This window comes from Diabrotica virgifera, chromosome 1, assembly GCF_917563875.1.
Source record: "Diabrotica virgifera virgifera chromosome 1, PGI_DIABVI_V3a".
In the NCBI taxonomy this organism is placed as follows: Eukaryota; Metazoa; Arthropoda; class Insecta; order Coleoptera; family Chrysomelidae; genus Diabrotica; species Diabrotica virgifera.
In genome coordinates, this window is record NC_065443.1 from 112,397,124 (window position 1) to 112,414,384 (window position 17,261).

The following is a 17,261-nucleotide window of genomic DNA, read 5'->3' on the forward strand; positions in this document are numbered from 1 at the left end:
TAGTTCCAGAAGCTGATGAAAATTAAACGAATATTTTAGCAACAACTCAATTGTTAATTAATAATTTACGGTCGCAATAATAACCAAAATAATTATGATACACTGATCAAGCTTTGAAATCTTATAAAGATGAGATGCCTATTTAATATTTTGTCGACAAAATATGAATTTTTTATTTTTTTGCATAATCTTTAAATGTTTAAAAAAAAATAGTTATAAACAAATTAACGTTTCTCAGAAATTTTTTATTATATTATAATTTTAAAAAATGGCTAAAATGCGCATTTTAAGTATCTTTAAAATGAATGCTTTAAAACTTTTTTGCAACCATTTGTAAAAAAGTTATGAAACAGCAAAGTAAACATACGATTACTACTGTGTTTATAATTTTTTTTAATTCTTTCAAAGCGTAGAAGTGAGTTTAAAGTAGAAGCTAATTATTTACAAAAAAATTTCGATTATCAGTTTAATGGTTATATTTTAATTAAAGATTATAAATATATTTTTTTGTAATTTACACGCGCGAAAGTAGAGTAACACAGTACTGTAGCTAAAATTTTCACTCGCAGCGACGACGACCGGCCGCGTGATGTACACTTTTAATAAATAATGCATGCTGCGTGTCAGTCGCTTCGAGTGAACATTTTAGCTCCGACTCTGTATCAGGCCTACGTTTGCGCTAAAAATTACAAAAAAAAAGTATTTTTAATCTTTGATTAAAATATAACCATTACACTAATTTTTGACATTCTTTGTGAGTAATTAGGTTGTACCATAGACTCACATTTAAGCTTTGAAACAATTAAAACAAATTATAAACAACGGAGAATTCGTATATTTACTTTGCTGCTTCATAACTTTTTTGCAAATGGTTGGAAAATTTTTTTAAACCATTCATTTTCAAGACCTATGAAATACGCATTTTAAGTATTTTTTAAATTAGAATATAATAAACAATTTCTGAGAAATGTTAATTTGTTTATAACAATTTTTTTTAAACATTTAAAGATTATGCAAAAAAATGAAAAATTTATATTTTGTCGACAAAATATTAAATGGGCATCACACCTTTATAATCTTTCTAAGTTTGATCAATGTCTCATGATTATTTTGGTTGTTATTGCGACTGTAAATTGTTAATTAACAATTGAATTGTTGCTAAAATATTCGTTTCATTTTCACCGGCTTCTGAGTTTATAATCTATAACAAGAAAGCTTTTATTTCATCAAGCTATATAATTATTGATAAATAATTACTGGCCCAAAAAATTTATTTGAAAATTCGAGATTTTGTTGGGAAAACCCATATTTCCGAGGAAAATTTTCATCGGAGCAAATCGGGAAAAACATGCCTCTATGCAGAATTAAATTGGGGTGAATTTTTATTTGAGTATTTTTGGTGTAAAGTTAAAATCTTCGGAGTTATACAGCAATAATTGAAAAAAATACGATTTGTCGGCGCCATTTTGTTTACAAAAAAAGTAGCACACTATATGCGGACTTTGCATACCTATATTAATGATATATAGGATCTTATAATTCGATTCCAGCAATAAAATTGCTGGTAAATAACCTTTCTTTGTACTTTACTAATTAGACCAGCGTATTATAACTATTTTTTTTTCAAAATTTAAAGATTATGCAAAAAAAAGAATAGTTTATATTTTGTCGATAAAATATTAAATAAGCATCTCATCTTTATAATCTTTATAAGTTTGATCAATGTATCATGATTATTTTGGTTATGATTGCGATCGTAATTTGTTAATTAACAATTGAATTGTTGCTAAAATATTCGTTTAATTTTCACCGGCTTCTGGAATTACAATCTATACCAAGAAAGCTTTGATGTCACTAAGTTATTTAATTATTGATTAATAATTACTTACCTAAAACTTTATTTGAAAATTAGAGTTCTTGTTAGGAAAACCCGCATTTTCCCAGGAAAATTTTCGTCGTAGCAAATCGGAAAAAACATATCTCTATGCAGAATTTAATTGCGGTGAATTTTTATTAAGGTGTTTTGGTTGTAAAGTTAAAATCTTGGGAGTTATAGAGCAATAATTGAAAAAAATACGATTTGTCGGCGCCATTTTGTTTATAAAAAAAGTAGCACACTATCTGCGGACTTTGCATACCTATATTATTAATATATAGGATCTTATAATTCGATTCCAGCAATAAAATTGCTGGTAAATAACTTTTTCATGAATTTTGCTAATTAGCCCAGAGTATTAGCGACACCAGCGAAGCTCAGAGCGTATATTTATTTATTTTTTCCTTAAAATATTTTAAATACATTCGGAAAAATGAAAGATTACCCATGAACGATCACATTGTGGATTGTGATTGATGTGATAAGTGATTGATGTGATCGTTCATGGGTAATCTTTCATTTCTCCGACTGTATTAATATTCTGACAAATATTTATATTGGAAAAGACTGCAAGACTTGTACACACTTCTGAATAGGTCAAAAAGGCAAACAGGTGTATGTTCTCAAAAAACTTTTGATAGTGTGTAAAAAATTTTTTATTATCAGCTAAGTACTTTCAACACATAACGTGCCATCATCAGAGCTTCCTAAAAGGAAATTTAAGATAAGATTTTTTATATAAAAAATGAGTGAAAAACTTACGTCCTGTTATAAAACCTTCATAGAAGAGCAATTGCTAAACGACACAATAAAAAACATGGATACTGGGCAAAAGCCACAGATATCGGGTATAACAACCCCTTAAAATGAATAAATCACATCTAAATTCTTTAAATATTGATATTTATATAAACATAAATAGGCTGACAACTGTCAGATTTAACTAAAATGCCATGCAGCGATTAGCACCAATCTTAAAATCTTATATGACGTCAAAATTAATGACGCACTGAAAAAAGGGTTTGGGATAAACTGTAGTTAATTTTCATGTGATGTCACTATGTAATTTTTTGCGATTATCTTGATTCTAAATGTAATATAAGAACTTACCCAAACAAAATTGAAGTTTACAAAACCGTTGAGGAGATAAAAGGTAAACGGTTCAGTACCATAAAGATTTGGTCCTGCTCCTCCAAACACATTATATAGCACAATATTTACAGGAGCTATAATTAATTTACCAAAAAGCATAGAATCTACAACCACCATTGGTACTAAAATGACTAGAGCACATAATGCAGACCATGCTACAAAATCCAGGTACAGTTTCCTTCTGAATAACATATCAAAAGCTATTGGAACGCCCAGTAAGGCTGCAAAAGGCCAACCTAAAATATATTGATTCAGTCATTGAGGATTTATAATAATTATACTAAAACTAGATAACTTAGATACATTTTTATCAATTGCTTATTATCAGTCCTATGGCTCATACAAATCTACTGCAGTTGAGTCTATGGTTATTTACCCGTGCGTTATTAATAATTGGCGAGATAAAACATGTAGGTACTTTTTATCTAGCATCATTGTCTTCCACGCTTGAAACAAAAGACAAACCAGCTACCGCCTGTTATTAAGTAAATACATATAAAAAAATGAATAACCATTTTCAATTTCGTTGCAAAACGAAAATACAGCCGAACCATATTCTAGTCCAATCAGAGAGTGCAGCAAGCACCTCTACCGGTTTCGAAACTTATTAGTCTCTCATCAGGAGGCACATATGCTGCTCTCCCTGATCAAACCAAAACAAACCCCAGCGTGCAGTCCCGGATTGCAACGAACGAAATGGCATAGATGCCCTAGCGGCAACTGCTTGCAATGCGGCAATGCCCTAGCTTTTCACTTTAGAGTAAAAACTTAGTCTTGTTGTAGCAGTTGCCGCTAGGGCATCTATGCCATTTCGTTCGTTGCAATCCGGGACTGCACGCTGGGGTTTGTTTTGGTTTGATCAGGGAGAGCAGTATATGTGCCTGTTGATGAGAGACTAATAAGTTTCGAAACTGGTAGAGGTGCTTGCTGCACTCTCTGATTGGACTAGAATATGGTTCGGCTGTATTTTCGTTTTGCAACGAAACTGAAAATGGTTATTCATTTTTTATTTACATTTACTCTGATTGGAGTACGAAGGGAACCATTCTCGTTGGAACTTTACTGCGCTGAGCATATGGGACGTGAATTGTAAATTGTAGAATTCCCTCATCTTCCTTAGTCTCAGCATCCGTATGGCTTGCATATTGTAGAAGCCTCGGAGGTGTAACCAGAGAAGGTTCCCATTGTTTTCATCCTGGTGGGGTGTAGAATAGCATTATGTTGTATTATATGCCATTAGAGTGAAAACTTAGTCTTTTTAAATACATATAATATATTATTTTTATGAACGCTCTAGACTCAGTACATCGAAAAGAGATAGCTTCAAAAAAATATTTTAAGTACAATTTGTGACGTTTCTGGTCTGTTTACTTGTGTCTGTGAGTTTGTTGGATTTTTTGCTGTTTTTTATCCTGTTTTTGCATTTACACCGTTATTTATTTAATGTAGCTGTAATTCTGCACCAAAATTTTAAAGCAAAATTAACATTTTACATTCTATTTATTTGTTAACGTCAAATTTTATAATATAATCCGTAATCGGAGCAGTAGACACTTTCTGTCATTTGCTGTTGCATGGATTAAATTTCCGACTTATTTCGTATGCTTTAAATAATGACGCACGGGTAAATAACCATGGACTCAACTGTATATTTTAACTCTAACATACCTAACAAGGATCCAAGTGCAGTAAAAAATATCGCTAAGGCATACTTTTGCTGCCACCACGACGCACATGCTGCTGCAAATGTATACATGGCAAAACTGGATGGCAAAAATGATGTACTAGAAATAAACATTCCAGCTGAGAACAACTGAAATGCCAGACATATTCTACCAATGTGAACTCCAAATTCTCTACAAACTGACCTGAAATCAAAAAAAATTAAGGTAAATGTAATATTAGTTTATAGAAGATTTAATAGTAAAAAATTTTTATAGTAAAAAATAAAGGAAGAGGTGTCAGTAAAAGAAGAGCACATTTTACTGTGTCAGTTACAGAAAATGGTGACAGAATCTTTTAATAGCAAAGAATACAGACTATTTATTTAAATTTTTGAAAAAAAAACCAAATAATTGCACGTTTTCTGTCAAATGGAATGTTAAAACATTTTGTTGTGAAGCATTTGCTCATATAGCTGGAGTTGGAGTAATAGCATGGAGATTTCAGTAGTAAAAAAAAGTATTTCGTGAATGATTATTGTCATCAACAAGTAAGTTACACAGCTACAATCACGTACATGCACTTTATTATACGTTGTTACCAATTTCATATGTGGTTACAATGTGGTGATCCAGCTGTCAGTCGAGACCGGCTAGTGTCTGAAAATTTTGAAGGACCGACGGCGTGAGCGCCCTGTATATATCAGTAGGCCTGTTACCAGATTTTGGTTTGGTTACAGTACCTATTACAGTGTGCGTGCTATTAACCATGCATGAATGTCGCTGCGTAATCGATCAACTATTTGAAAAGTAATTCTCCTTGTATAATTTTGAAGAAAAAGATGAGATTATTGAAAATGGAAGACCTATTTTAAACAAAAAAGGAATCAAAAAAAGTAGTTCGATATTTTAAATTTAGTTGGTACAGTGAAAATCATTGCTTATGTGGTTGCAAGAAAAATAGACTGTATTGTTGGCCATGTCTTCTGGTTTCTACAGAAAAAATTTGTGGACCAGCGGCCGAGTTCAGAGTTTAGAGTTTTAAAAAGGAAACATGAAATTTCTCCGTTACCTACATGTAAGATGTATAGCCAATTTGATTCAGTTTGTCAAAACAAGAATTGCAAGTTCTCTTAACTAAGCTTTTAAAGCAAATATTGCTAAACATGAGTTTGTTAAAAAAAATAGATAGTTATATCCTTAGCACACTTAAAATAGATACCGTATGTTTTTTGGCCAAAGAAGAATTAGCGTTTCTTGGTCATTTTGAGGCCGACGACTCTCGCAATCGAGGCAATTAAAGGGGCTTGTTAACATTAATTGCCAAAAAGATCAAAAATTTTGCCAACATCTAGAAACATCAACTGTTTTTTCGAGAGTTTCAAGTGATATACAAAATGATATTATTGAAGCCATATACACAATATACATTTAGCCATATCTTCATTTTTTTAATAAATTTTTTGCGTCTGGTTTTGGTAACACTTTAGAAAAAGTCACGCGACGCCACTTGGCGCATCAGTAAACACAAAAAATCACTAAGCATGATCAAAGAGACGAAAATACAATACTTTGGTCATGTATTGAGAAGTGAAAGATATGAATTATTCTGAAGCATTTGGAAGGTAAAGTACAGGGCAAAAGATCAGTATGAAGATGCCAGAACTTGTGGCTGAAAGACCTGAGGATATGGTTTAACCGCTTATTCACAGAAATCTTGATGGCGTAATGGCGAAAATGATGGCGTAATAAGAAGTATGAGAAATTTCAAAACTATTAAAATTCTTCTTCTTCCTACTTTATAAATAGGCTCAATGCCTGTTTTACTTCGGTTTTTAGCCTCAATTGACATTGTCTGACCAACTTTTCCTCGGTCGTCCCAATGATCTTCCATTTGGCGATTTGTCTCTTGCTATTCATACTATTCTATTTATTTTTCAAATTGACTATACAAAATATAAAACCATTGAAATTGATGAAAAACTAATAGTGAATAACTAGAAAAACTGATGGAGAATTTGAAAAAGTCCAGGAAGAATGTAATTTTATACTTCATCATCATCATGAGTGGCGTTACAGCTCATTATGAGCCAAAGCCTTCTCCAGAACAATCCTCCATTCGCCCCTGCCTCTGGCAACTCTTCTCCATGCTCTAATTCCAATAGATTTCAAATCATTTTCTAGGTTGCCTTGGTACCTAAGTCTCAGTCTTCCTCTGGTTCGTTGTCCTATCGGCCCTCTTCGGTCAAAAACTTTTCTGACTATGGCATCTTCCTCTCGTCTGATTACATGACCTATCCATCTAAGGCGTGCTACCTTAATGAATTTTATAACGTCAGGTTCTCCAAAACTTCTATACAACTCAAAGTTGTAACGCCTGCGCCACAAACGTTGTTCTTTTATGCCTCCATATATTCGTCTTAGTATTTTTCGCTCAAAACATTTGAGCAGTTCTTGGTCATTATGTGTAAGTGACCAAGTTTCTGAACCATATCGTCGCCTTAGTACTATAACTTGATAACTCCAAAATTGACGTTTTTGATATAACTAGTTCACAAGATGTATTTTATTTGCCTCCATATTGTGTAAAAACTTAATAACCAGCTCCAAATGGGAGCTAAGTATTTATTTATGATTGACGAAAGTTGATAAAACTCAAATGCCCCTAATAGTCGGTGCTAAAACTTGACAAGACAAGTTATCAAGTTATTTTTTAATCGAAATAATCGTGAATACGACATACACTGAATGCTACAACTAGCTAACTCTAGTTATCTAGTTGTAGCACGTGTTTTTCTGAAACCATTGAGCTTACCACATAATTGCTATCTGTTTATTCGGTTCATGTTAATGCAAAAATTCGAGAATTGTTAGCAGATCTGGCAACCCCCATGTCAGAGGACTAATTTTCACCAAAATAATGCTTCAAATATTAGTTTTGTTAAAAAGTTCACTTAGATGCAACTTGGCACGACATGCAACATTACCAAATGTTAACATTATGGTAGTGCTAAAAGTTGATAACTTTAATTTTTCATGTTATTTTCCATATTGGAAAATAAATTTGCACCGTATTCCTAAATAGATCAGTAGAAAAAAGTTAACGAACAGTATTTTAGATCTGCAGAGTGAATTCCGTATTTACCAACATCATGGTAGCAGCACAAATATCTTTAAAATCTTTAAACCCGTTTATCTCAGAACTACTAATTTCGAGTTATCAAGTTATATTATTAAGGCGACGAATGTTAGCACTGGTCTTATTAGTGTTTTGTATACAGTCAGTTTAATTTTTCTAGGCATTTTTGAGGCCATCTGTCTTCTTAAGCCATAGTAACACTTATTGGCGAGCACTATTCTTCTTTTATTGTTGTTCTGAAGCTATTTTCTTGTGGCATTTTTATAATCAAGTATATTCAAATGGGAAATAAGCCACAATTTTACCTAAAAATGATTTTATTAACGTTTCGACGCCCAAGTCGGGTGTCGTTGTCAAAATACAAAATAATACTAAATAAACAAAATGTTGTTGCTTAATAAAAAATTCTTCTAATAATTTATTTAATCTGACTCATTTATAACGGCAATTCAGACACGTATTATACATTTTAAAGTAGACGACTTTAAAATGATATTGCCAATATTGATGAGTTGCGTTCCTGGGACGACTTTACTAAAAGATAGTTCATTCGATTACATGAAATCAATCCCAACTCAAGAATATCCGCCACAAAAAATCATAGCATGTGATCTGTCTTTAAAAAGACAACTAAATGCAACGGTGGCACTGAAATTCTCGCGTTAGAGATTCCATAGTAAATCACGAGGGAAAACCAGGAAAAACCTCGTGATACTATCTCGACATCGTAAGTATTTGGGTTTACATTTAGTTTACTCTCAAAACTAATACCAAATTCTGACTTGATATTTTAAATTTTAAATAATACTAAAATACTAAATATGTACTAACTCGATATGTTACTGATTTACTAATTGTGGTATTTTCTTTCTATTGACTTCCTCCTTTAATATGGGTAACCACATCCTACTGCATTCTACCGAGGAATTTGCGACACAATTGGTTTCATTTAGCATAATTAGAGCCGCTTCTTTGATTTTTCTCTTTTTACTATCTGCTTCTTTTAGGACTATACTTGAATCTCTCCACTAAACTCTATGTTCATTATCCCACGCGTGTTGACATATTTGAGATCTATCAAATTCTCTATTTTTTATATAAGACTGATGTTCATTTACCCTAACGTCTAATGGTCTTGACGTTTCACCTATATAAAATTGTTCGCATTCGCAAGGTATTTTATAAATACAATTCTTTGTTCTTTCTTGTTCACTGTTAGGTTTAGTTTTAGATAGAATAGATCTCAATGTGTTTGTTGTTTTGAATGTTGTTGATATGTTGAATTTATTTCCTATTGTTTTAAGTTTCTCGGATAGTCCTTTTACATATGGTATTGATATTTTCCTCGTATTATTTCTTGTGAATGTTGTAGGATCCCGTTCTAAGTTGTTCTGTTCCATTCGATCCAATCTTGACAATTCCTTATTTATAAACGATATGGGATAATCATTTTTTAATAAAACAGATGTTAACAATTGTTTTTCTTCTAAAAATAAATTTTCGTTAGAACAAGTAATTTTGGCTCTATCATATAAGGATTTAATGATTCCCTTTTTAACGTTGATGTTATGATTTGATTTGTAATTGAGATATCTGTTGGTGTGTGTTGGTTTTCTATACACTTGAGTCTCATATCCAGTATCCTTCTTTGAGACCAAAACATCGAGGAAAGGTAGGGTGTTATTGTATTCCTTTTCCATTGTAAACTTTATTGTCTCTTCTTGATCGTTTATAATATTCAGGAACGTATCCAACAATTCCGATCTATGAGGCCATATGGAAAACACATCATCTACATATCTCCACCATACTGTGAGTTTTAAATTTTGTTTAGAAATGATATTAGTTTCGAAATCCTCCATAAATATATTAGCCAATAATGGAGATAAAGAAGAGCCCATTGCGAGACCAAAATTTTGTTTATAGAATTCATTATTTAGTTGAAAATAGGTATTATTAGTACATAATGTCAATAACTCCATTAGTTTTGTCCTAGTTGTTAATGTATTATCATTTTCTAATTTCGTTTTGATTATGTTTAAAGTTTTATCTAATGGCACATTTGTAAATAAACTGTTTATGTCAAAACTTACTAAAATATTATTTGGATTAAATTCAATATTTGATAATTTGTTTAAAAAATGTTGTGTATTTTTTATAAATGTGTCATTATTATTTGCAAATGGTTTTATAATATTTAATAAAAATTTTGATAGTTCACTACAAGGAGAATTGATGGTACTACAAATAGGTCTAAGTGGAATATTTGCTTTGTGAATTTTCGGTACTCCATAAAAATGTGGTGTCTTACTGTAATGAGGTGTCATTAATTTTCTTTGATAGTACGTTAGGTCATTTTTAAATTTGAATAAAGTTCTATAGATTTTGTTTTCCAGTGTCTTCGTTAATTTGGTATAAGGTCCATTTGTAATTAGATCTGTAATTTTGTCCTCATATTGTACTTTATCCATTATTACAGTTGCATTTCCTTTATCCGCTGGTAGGATTGTTATGGAGTCATCATTTTTTAAAGTTTTTAAAGCTTTCATTTCCTCTGTGCTGATGTTCTGTTCAATTTTATTAGATTTTTCCAATTCAAGTTTGCATAGTACCCTATATTGTTCTTTTTCATGAGTTGGTAAACACTGGGATATTTTTTCCACTGCGCTAATTATGTCTAATTTTGGAATAGATGGATGAGTGACAGCATAGTTTAAACCTTTTGACAATACCAAATTTTCCGTTGCATTTAAATGTCTATTTGATAGATTGACAACTGTCGCTAATATGTCATTATTTCTATTTAGGTTATCAAAAGTATGTATACTATTTTGTTCTAAAAGAATATTAAATTTATTTAAATGTATATTTCTTTGTTTCTGATATGAATTTTGATAAATTATGTGTAAACTAAAAATAATTCGATCAAAATCAGAATTTGATATCATTCCGTAAAGCAAATCTTCAAATTTGTTTTAGTTAATAAAATCATTTTTAGGTAAAATTGTGGCTTATTTCCCATTTGAATATACTTGATTCTTCTTTTAGTTTCTTCACTGACATTGTTATCTTTAGTTAGCAGCGAGCCTAAGTATATGAAGGTGTTGACACCTTCCAGTTCTAGGTCATCAATAATTATTATTATTCTTGTAGGTGTCTGATTGCTTGACCTAGTGCAACACATATATTTGGCCTTTTTAACATTTATATTTAGTCCCATTCTCTGTGCAGATGCTCTTAACGACCGAAATGCTTCAGTCAGAGATTCTGTGGACCAACCTATGATGTCTATGTCATCTGCGTATCCGACAATTTGTACTGATTTGTTAAAGATAGTACCATTCGTAGTAATCTGGGACTCTCGAATTATTTTTTCTAATGCCAGGTTAAATAAGAGATACGATAGTCCATCAACCTGTCTTAGTCCATTTTTGCAATGGAAGGGTCTTGAGAGATCGTTTTGGATTTTTACCATGCTCTCTGCACCTGTGAGTGTAAGTTCAGTTAATTGGACAAGATGAAACGGTATTCGAAATTCTACCATAGCAAGTAGAAGTGTATTTCTATTAACTGAGTCAAAATCTTATACTTACTTATAAAAATAAACTTCACAACTGGCACATATGACTCCTAATATGCACCTAACAAAATAGAACATTAGTAAAGGATTGGGCTGTACCAATTTATGATATATCCAAGCAGGTGCTGCATGTAGCATTAAGTAAAAGTAAGATCTCAGCCCAAACTGAGGACTGTATTCCCATGTTTGCAGGCCTTTACCAAAAACTAAAAAAATAGAGAATAACATTAAAATTGTATAATTGTTTTAGAAGGGAAAATCTTTAAGTGACTATTAAATGCTAACCATAATAAATATATTTACTTGCACTATGATTTCTGAAGTGAAAACTTTTATACACAGACTTGAAAATAATCGAACATAAAATCGATTAACAACCAAATGTATGTTGAACACATTTGGCACAATTCGTGCATCTCATATTCTTGTTTTAACATTCAACAGAATTAAACGTTTCTATCAATATAAAAGATGTTTTCCATGTAGTGGAAATTATATTCTATTTTACTATAACTTACTAATGAATTTTCCATTTTTATAGTTGTCTACTAAGAGTTAATTTGACTACTTTCAGAAAACTTAATCTGTCAAACCATGAAAGCATCAGCTTTTCTTGGTACCAAAGCACAGAATGTTGAACAGGGAAAATAGCATTTCTATAAATAATACTCCATGCAATTGATATCTATTCTGTAGCTCATAACCATAAACTCTGTTGGTTCTTCTTCAGCATTAAGTAATCCAACTTTGGACATAGGCCTCCCCCTTTTTTTTATTAAATAGACGGGGTCACCCCATTACAGCATTATAATAACATTATATTTTTAATCTAATTTATCTTATAACTACCCTTTAAAATACAATACTTAGAAATAATTCTAGAGTTTACTATAAATCATGGTTTTAAATTGATTTAAACTTAAATTAAAAGGATCTATATCACAGTGACTATTTAAAAATCTTAAGGCCCTATCAAATGGATTATTGCAGACATAATTGGTAGCATGAAAGTTTATATGAAAAAGTTCAAAAGATGTGGAAGCCTATGCTGTGGAATATTGAAGCTTATTTTACTTAAAAGTTCCGGACATTGAATTAAATTATTTAATAATTTATAAATAAAACCATAATCAAACTGAATTCGTCTGTTATAAAGTGTTGTTAGATTTAATCTATCTAAAATTACTTTTTGTCTATATTTGCAACTGGAATTCCCATTTTGTAACCACAATACCTAAGAAACTTATTCTGAACTTTCTCAATAGAATTGATATACTGGTCATACATATAGTCCTGTCGCCAGGGGGGGTACAACGGCCTCCTTTATTCAGATGGACTTACCCAAGTTTTTTTCATGTATTTTGACCCGTAGAATACGAATTTTTTGGGTAACAGTTGATCCGGATGTCGATAAGATTGTTATTGATCAAGAACTTGAGGAATTACATAACAGAGATTTCTCACAAAACAAAACATTTTTTTGTATTTTTTGGGTCATCCTAAGTAAAAAATGTTCTAACAAGTTTTCCCGTAGGATGCTCAGTTTTCGAGATAAACGCGGTTGAACTTTCAAAAAATCGAAAAACTGCAATTTTTAAACCCGAATAACTTTTGATTAAAAAATAAAATAGCAATTCTGCTTAGCGCCTTTGAAAGTTCAAGTCAAATTATATCGGTTTTGATTATTTGCATTGCTAAAAATTTATTGTGTTATTGTTAAACAAAGCTACAAACACCTAGTGCGTGAGTGATGTTTTCTATGATTTCTCATTTAAAATCTAACGAGTAGGTAGAATAGGTACTAGTGCAATCGAGGCTATTTCTACGTAGCATGCGTTAAAATGCATGTAAAGGCACGGGAAACACTATGTGTTTATAGCTTTGTTAAACAATAAAAAAATAAATTTTTAGCAATGCAAATAATTAAAACCGATATAATTTGACTTAAACTTTCAAATGCGGTAAGCAGACTGGCTATTTTATTTTTTAATCAAAAGTTATTCGGGTTCAAAAATTGCAATTTTTCGATTTTTTGAAAGTTCAACCGCGGTTATCTCGAAAACTATGCATTCTACGAAAAAAATTGTAGAAACATGTTTTGCTTAGAATGACCCAAAAAATACCAAAAAATGTTTTGTTTTGCGAGAGATCGCGGTTATGTAATTCCTCAAGTTCTTGGTCAATAACAATGTTATCGACATCCGGATCAACTGTTACCCAAAAAATTCGTATTCTACGGGTCAAAATACATGAAAAAAACTTGGGTAAGTCCATCTGAATAAAGGAGGCCGTTGTACCCCCCTGGCGACAGGACTAATAGGAGACCAGACTAGCGTGCCATATTCTAGTTGAGAGCGTACAAGAGAACAATACACAACGTTCATTACATCAATTGGGAACTCACTACAGTTTCTTAATGTAAATCCAAGAAGTTTAAGACCTTTCAATGTAATCTGTGAAATATGGTCATTGAAATTAATGCTTTCATTAAAAGTGATGCCCAGGTCTCTAACTTGATTTTTATATCTTAAGTTAACATTATTCATAAGATAGTTTGAGTCATATTGTTTATTCCCCCTAAAAAACTGATATAATAGCATTTATCGATATTTAATGTAAGATTATTCTGTATACTCCAGTCCCATAACCTGTCAATATCCTTTTGCAATATATGTATGTCAGCTACAGATTTTATACATCTATATAACTTCAAGTCATCTGCAAAAAGTAAAACTGATGATTCAAGATTATCAGAAATATCATTTATAAAGAGATTAAATACTAATGGTGAACAGTGGCCTCCTTGAGGGACACCTGATAAAACCTCAAATGATTCAGATAGGAAATTAAATAGTTTCACCCTTTGTTTTCGATCCTTTAAAAAACTTGATATCCATTCTATGGCCTCCTTAGTAAATCCTAAATTTAGGAGTTTTGCAAGCAAAATGTCGAAATTGACTCTGTCGAAGGCCTTAGAGAAGTCAGTTACTTGTTCCTTCCTCTCCAACGCCTCCAACAGATCCATTTCATACACTGCCAAGTTAGTAATAGTGGATTTCCCAGCTGCAAACCCATGTTGAACTACAGATAATAATTCTTTACACTGCCAATATAGTTGATTGTATACTATTTTATCGAATAACTTTGGTATTACTGATTGCTTAGAGATACTACGATAATGTTTTACATTATTTTTGTCACCAGCTTTAAAAATAGGTGATACATAGCTTTCTTTCCCTAGCAGGGAAGGAACATGTGAGCAAAGATAAGTTAACACTAGAAAGTCTGGCTTAGCATACCTACCTAGAAAGCCCGAAGGGGTCATTTTGGCCCCAAGTTATTTAATCAATTAAAACTCAGTTTAAAGAAATTAAATCTACTCTAGACAGTAGAATCTGATTTTATTTTTTACTTTCATTGTTTAACACATTCGCTGCCTATCAAAAACATTCGGAACACCATACAGTTTGCAGTTTTTAATATTTGCCACACATTGCCTTGTTACAACCGTTGCAATAATTGGAAGTATGATTTCCTTTACAAAATATTTTCAACTGGTATTTTTTTCGTTTTTGGATAGTAACAGTGACAGTTGTTGGTAGACCTGGTGTTGCTAGGTGTAGTTCCAGATTTCGGGAGGCAAGGTATGGGGCCTATAATTCTTCACACAGCCGAAGAATAAACTTACGAAGACTGAGTCTACTTCCAATTATTCTTTATAAAATAATCCATGCATTTATTGCTTCCAAGTCAAGAGTATTATAAAACACGTACATAGGCCATCGTCTTGAAGTTACTTTTGTAGTATAAAGATGCGTCATTTGGTCCTCTACACCAACAATGATCATAAGATGATCAGTACCAGTATAAGTGCTGATTCACATTATAGCTCAGGTCACGGTACGCTCACGCTCAGCTCAAGATTCGGTCAACTATTCTTACACGCATTTTAATCATGCTATCCGCACTAAACACGACGGTCAAGTTCCATCCCTTTTTTTGGACCGCGTGGTTTCTCCGAGAGAATATTTTGATCGTGGCTTGAGCTGACCGTGAGCGGAGCGTGACTTGAGCTATAATGTGAATCAGCCTTAAGGGTAACCATTTACAATAAACATACAAATATAATTTTACCCATCCGACAGGAATTTGAAAAAAAGGCTCGACGAATTTCCCAGAAAACGATAATAATGTACACAAGGCCAATTTGGCCTCTTTAGACTTCTATGATAGATTCGTTAGAAAAACCATTTAATAAATTTAGTAAACAATATTTTTTTGTGTTAAATAAGGCTTTGTATCAAAATATTAAAAGTCATAAAATATGAAATTAATATTGCCTCAAATAAAAAAAACTACAATAACTTTAAATCCCAACAGAGGCCAAATTGGCCCCTCCGACTTTCTAGTGTTAAACAGTAGATATATTGGTTTGGATATTGTAAATGAACAACGTTTCAAGAAATAATTTGGAATATTATCTGGTCCCGTTGAAAAAGAGTTTCTGAGTTGACATATACCATGATAAATATCAGAGATTTTAATAGTATACAAAGAAATATCTGCACTTGAACATGAGTCCGCTTTGGGCAATCGGCATGCACCACTTGCTTCCAGTTGTGTCCTCCAATCTTCTTAATGTTATTAGCCCATCTCATTTGTGGCCTTCCTCTGCTTCTCCTTTCTAACCATGGTCTCTATTGTTGCATTTTGTGGTTCCATCTTTTATCTTTCAGTCGGACATTGTGTCCTGCGAAGCTTTATTTTAATTTGGCAGCATGTTCTCTTGCGTCTTTTACTTTGGTTTTGCTTCTAATCAATTTGTTTGTTTTTTATCTATAAGTCTCACCCTGTGCATTGATCTTTCCATCGCTCTTTCTGGCCCACGTCTGTGTACCATACGTGAGTATAGGGAGGATACACTGATCGTAAACTCTGTTTTTAAAATATTGCACTATCTTAGTATTTTTCAAGAGTCAGTTTTCCAAATCCTGCCCAAGCTAACCTTATGCTTCTGGTAATAGACGTTTTTTTATTACATAATAATGTTCAGTTTTGTATAAAAATGAAATTTCCAAAATTTTACTCTTCAAAAACTAATAATAACTTAGAAGTACAAATTTAAAGTCTTCTGTATTTTAAAATAGTTCAAACGACCCATGACGTCACACAGTTTAACTATATGGTTCCGTTTATGGTTATAATTAGGTATATTCTTCTTCCCCTTCTTTAGTTTATTGGCCTCCACCTACTTGGGTATACCTCGTCGCGGAATAAAGGAAAAATATTTATATTCTATTAACATTTATTATATGTCATTGTAATAATATATACCAGTTTGTTGACATTGGAGTTTGATATAGTTATTGAAGGAAAGGAAAGAAGATTTACTACGGAAAATAAAACCATTTTGTAAAAGTACAAGTTTTCTATGAATAGTTCAAACGATCAAAAACACTTGTAACGTCACATAATTTTAATACCGATCCCAGGTCATTTTGGAGATTTTTTAGCCGAAAAAAATAAGCTATATGATGTTCCTAATAATATGTAGCTAGCTGATAAAAAAGCTGTGAATGGTGATCAGATAAGTGAACGTTTTGCTGTTTACTTCTCTGAAGTTTATGTTTCTTCCCTGGATGTAAGTTATCATGACACATTTAATAATTATTCATCTATAAAGTGTGATTCTTTGACAGTGGAAGTTATTTATGACGGTTTGTCAAAACTTTCTAATAATGTAACAGCTGGACCAGATGGACTTCCCGATTTTTTCTCGACAAACTGTGCTTACAGTCTAACTCAACCATTGTTTGTTCCATATAACTTATCATTGAAAATAGGCATTCTTCC

General features: G+C 32.0%; 1 protein-coding gene across 3 annotated transcripts in view; it reads right to left on the minus strand.

Moving 5' to 3' along the window:
• LOC114331172 (alpha-1,2-mannosyltransferase ALG9) overlaps nt 1-17,261 on the minus strand; it is a 43,172-nt gene that overhangs the window by 21,286 nt on the left and 4,625 nt on the right. For all 3 annotated transcript variants that reach the window (XR_007700279.1, XM_050658932.1, XM_050658923.1), the window contains exons 3-5: nt 11,422-11,614; nt 4,697-4,896; nt 2,987-3,264 (exon numbers count right to left, since the gene is read on the minus strand). Coding sequence is in view for 2 of the 3 variants with exons in the window: in XM_050658932.1 (XP_050514889.1) it covers nt 2,987-3,264; nt 4,697-4,896; nt 11,422-11,614 (671 nt within the window). In the remaining variant the exon portion in view is untranslated. The remainder of the gene's footprint in view (nt 1-2,986; nt 3,265-4,696; nt 4,897-11,421; nt 11,615-17,261) is intronic.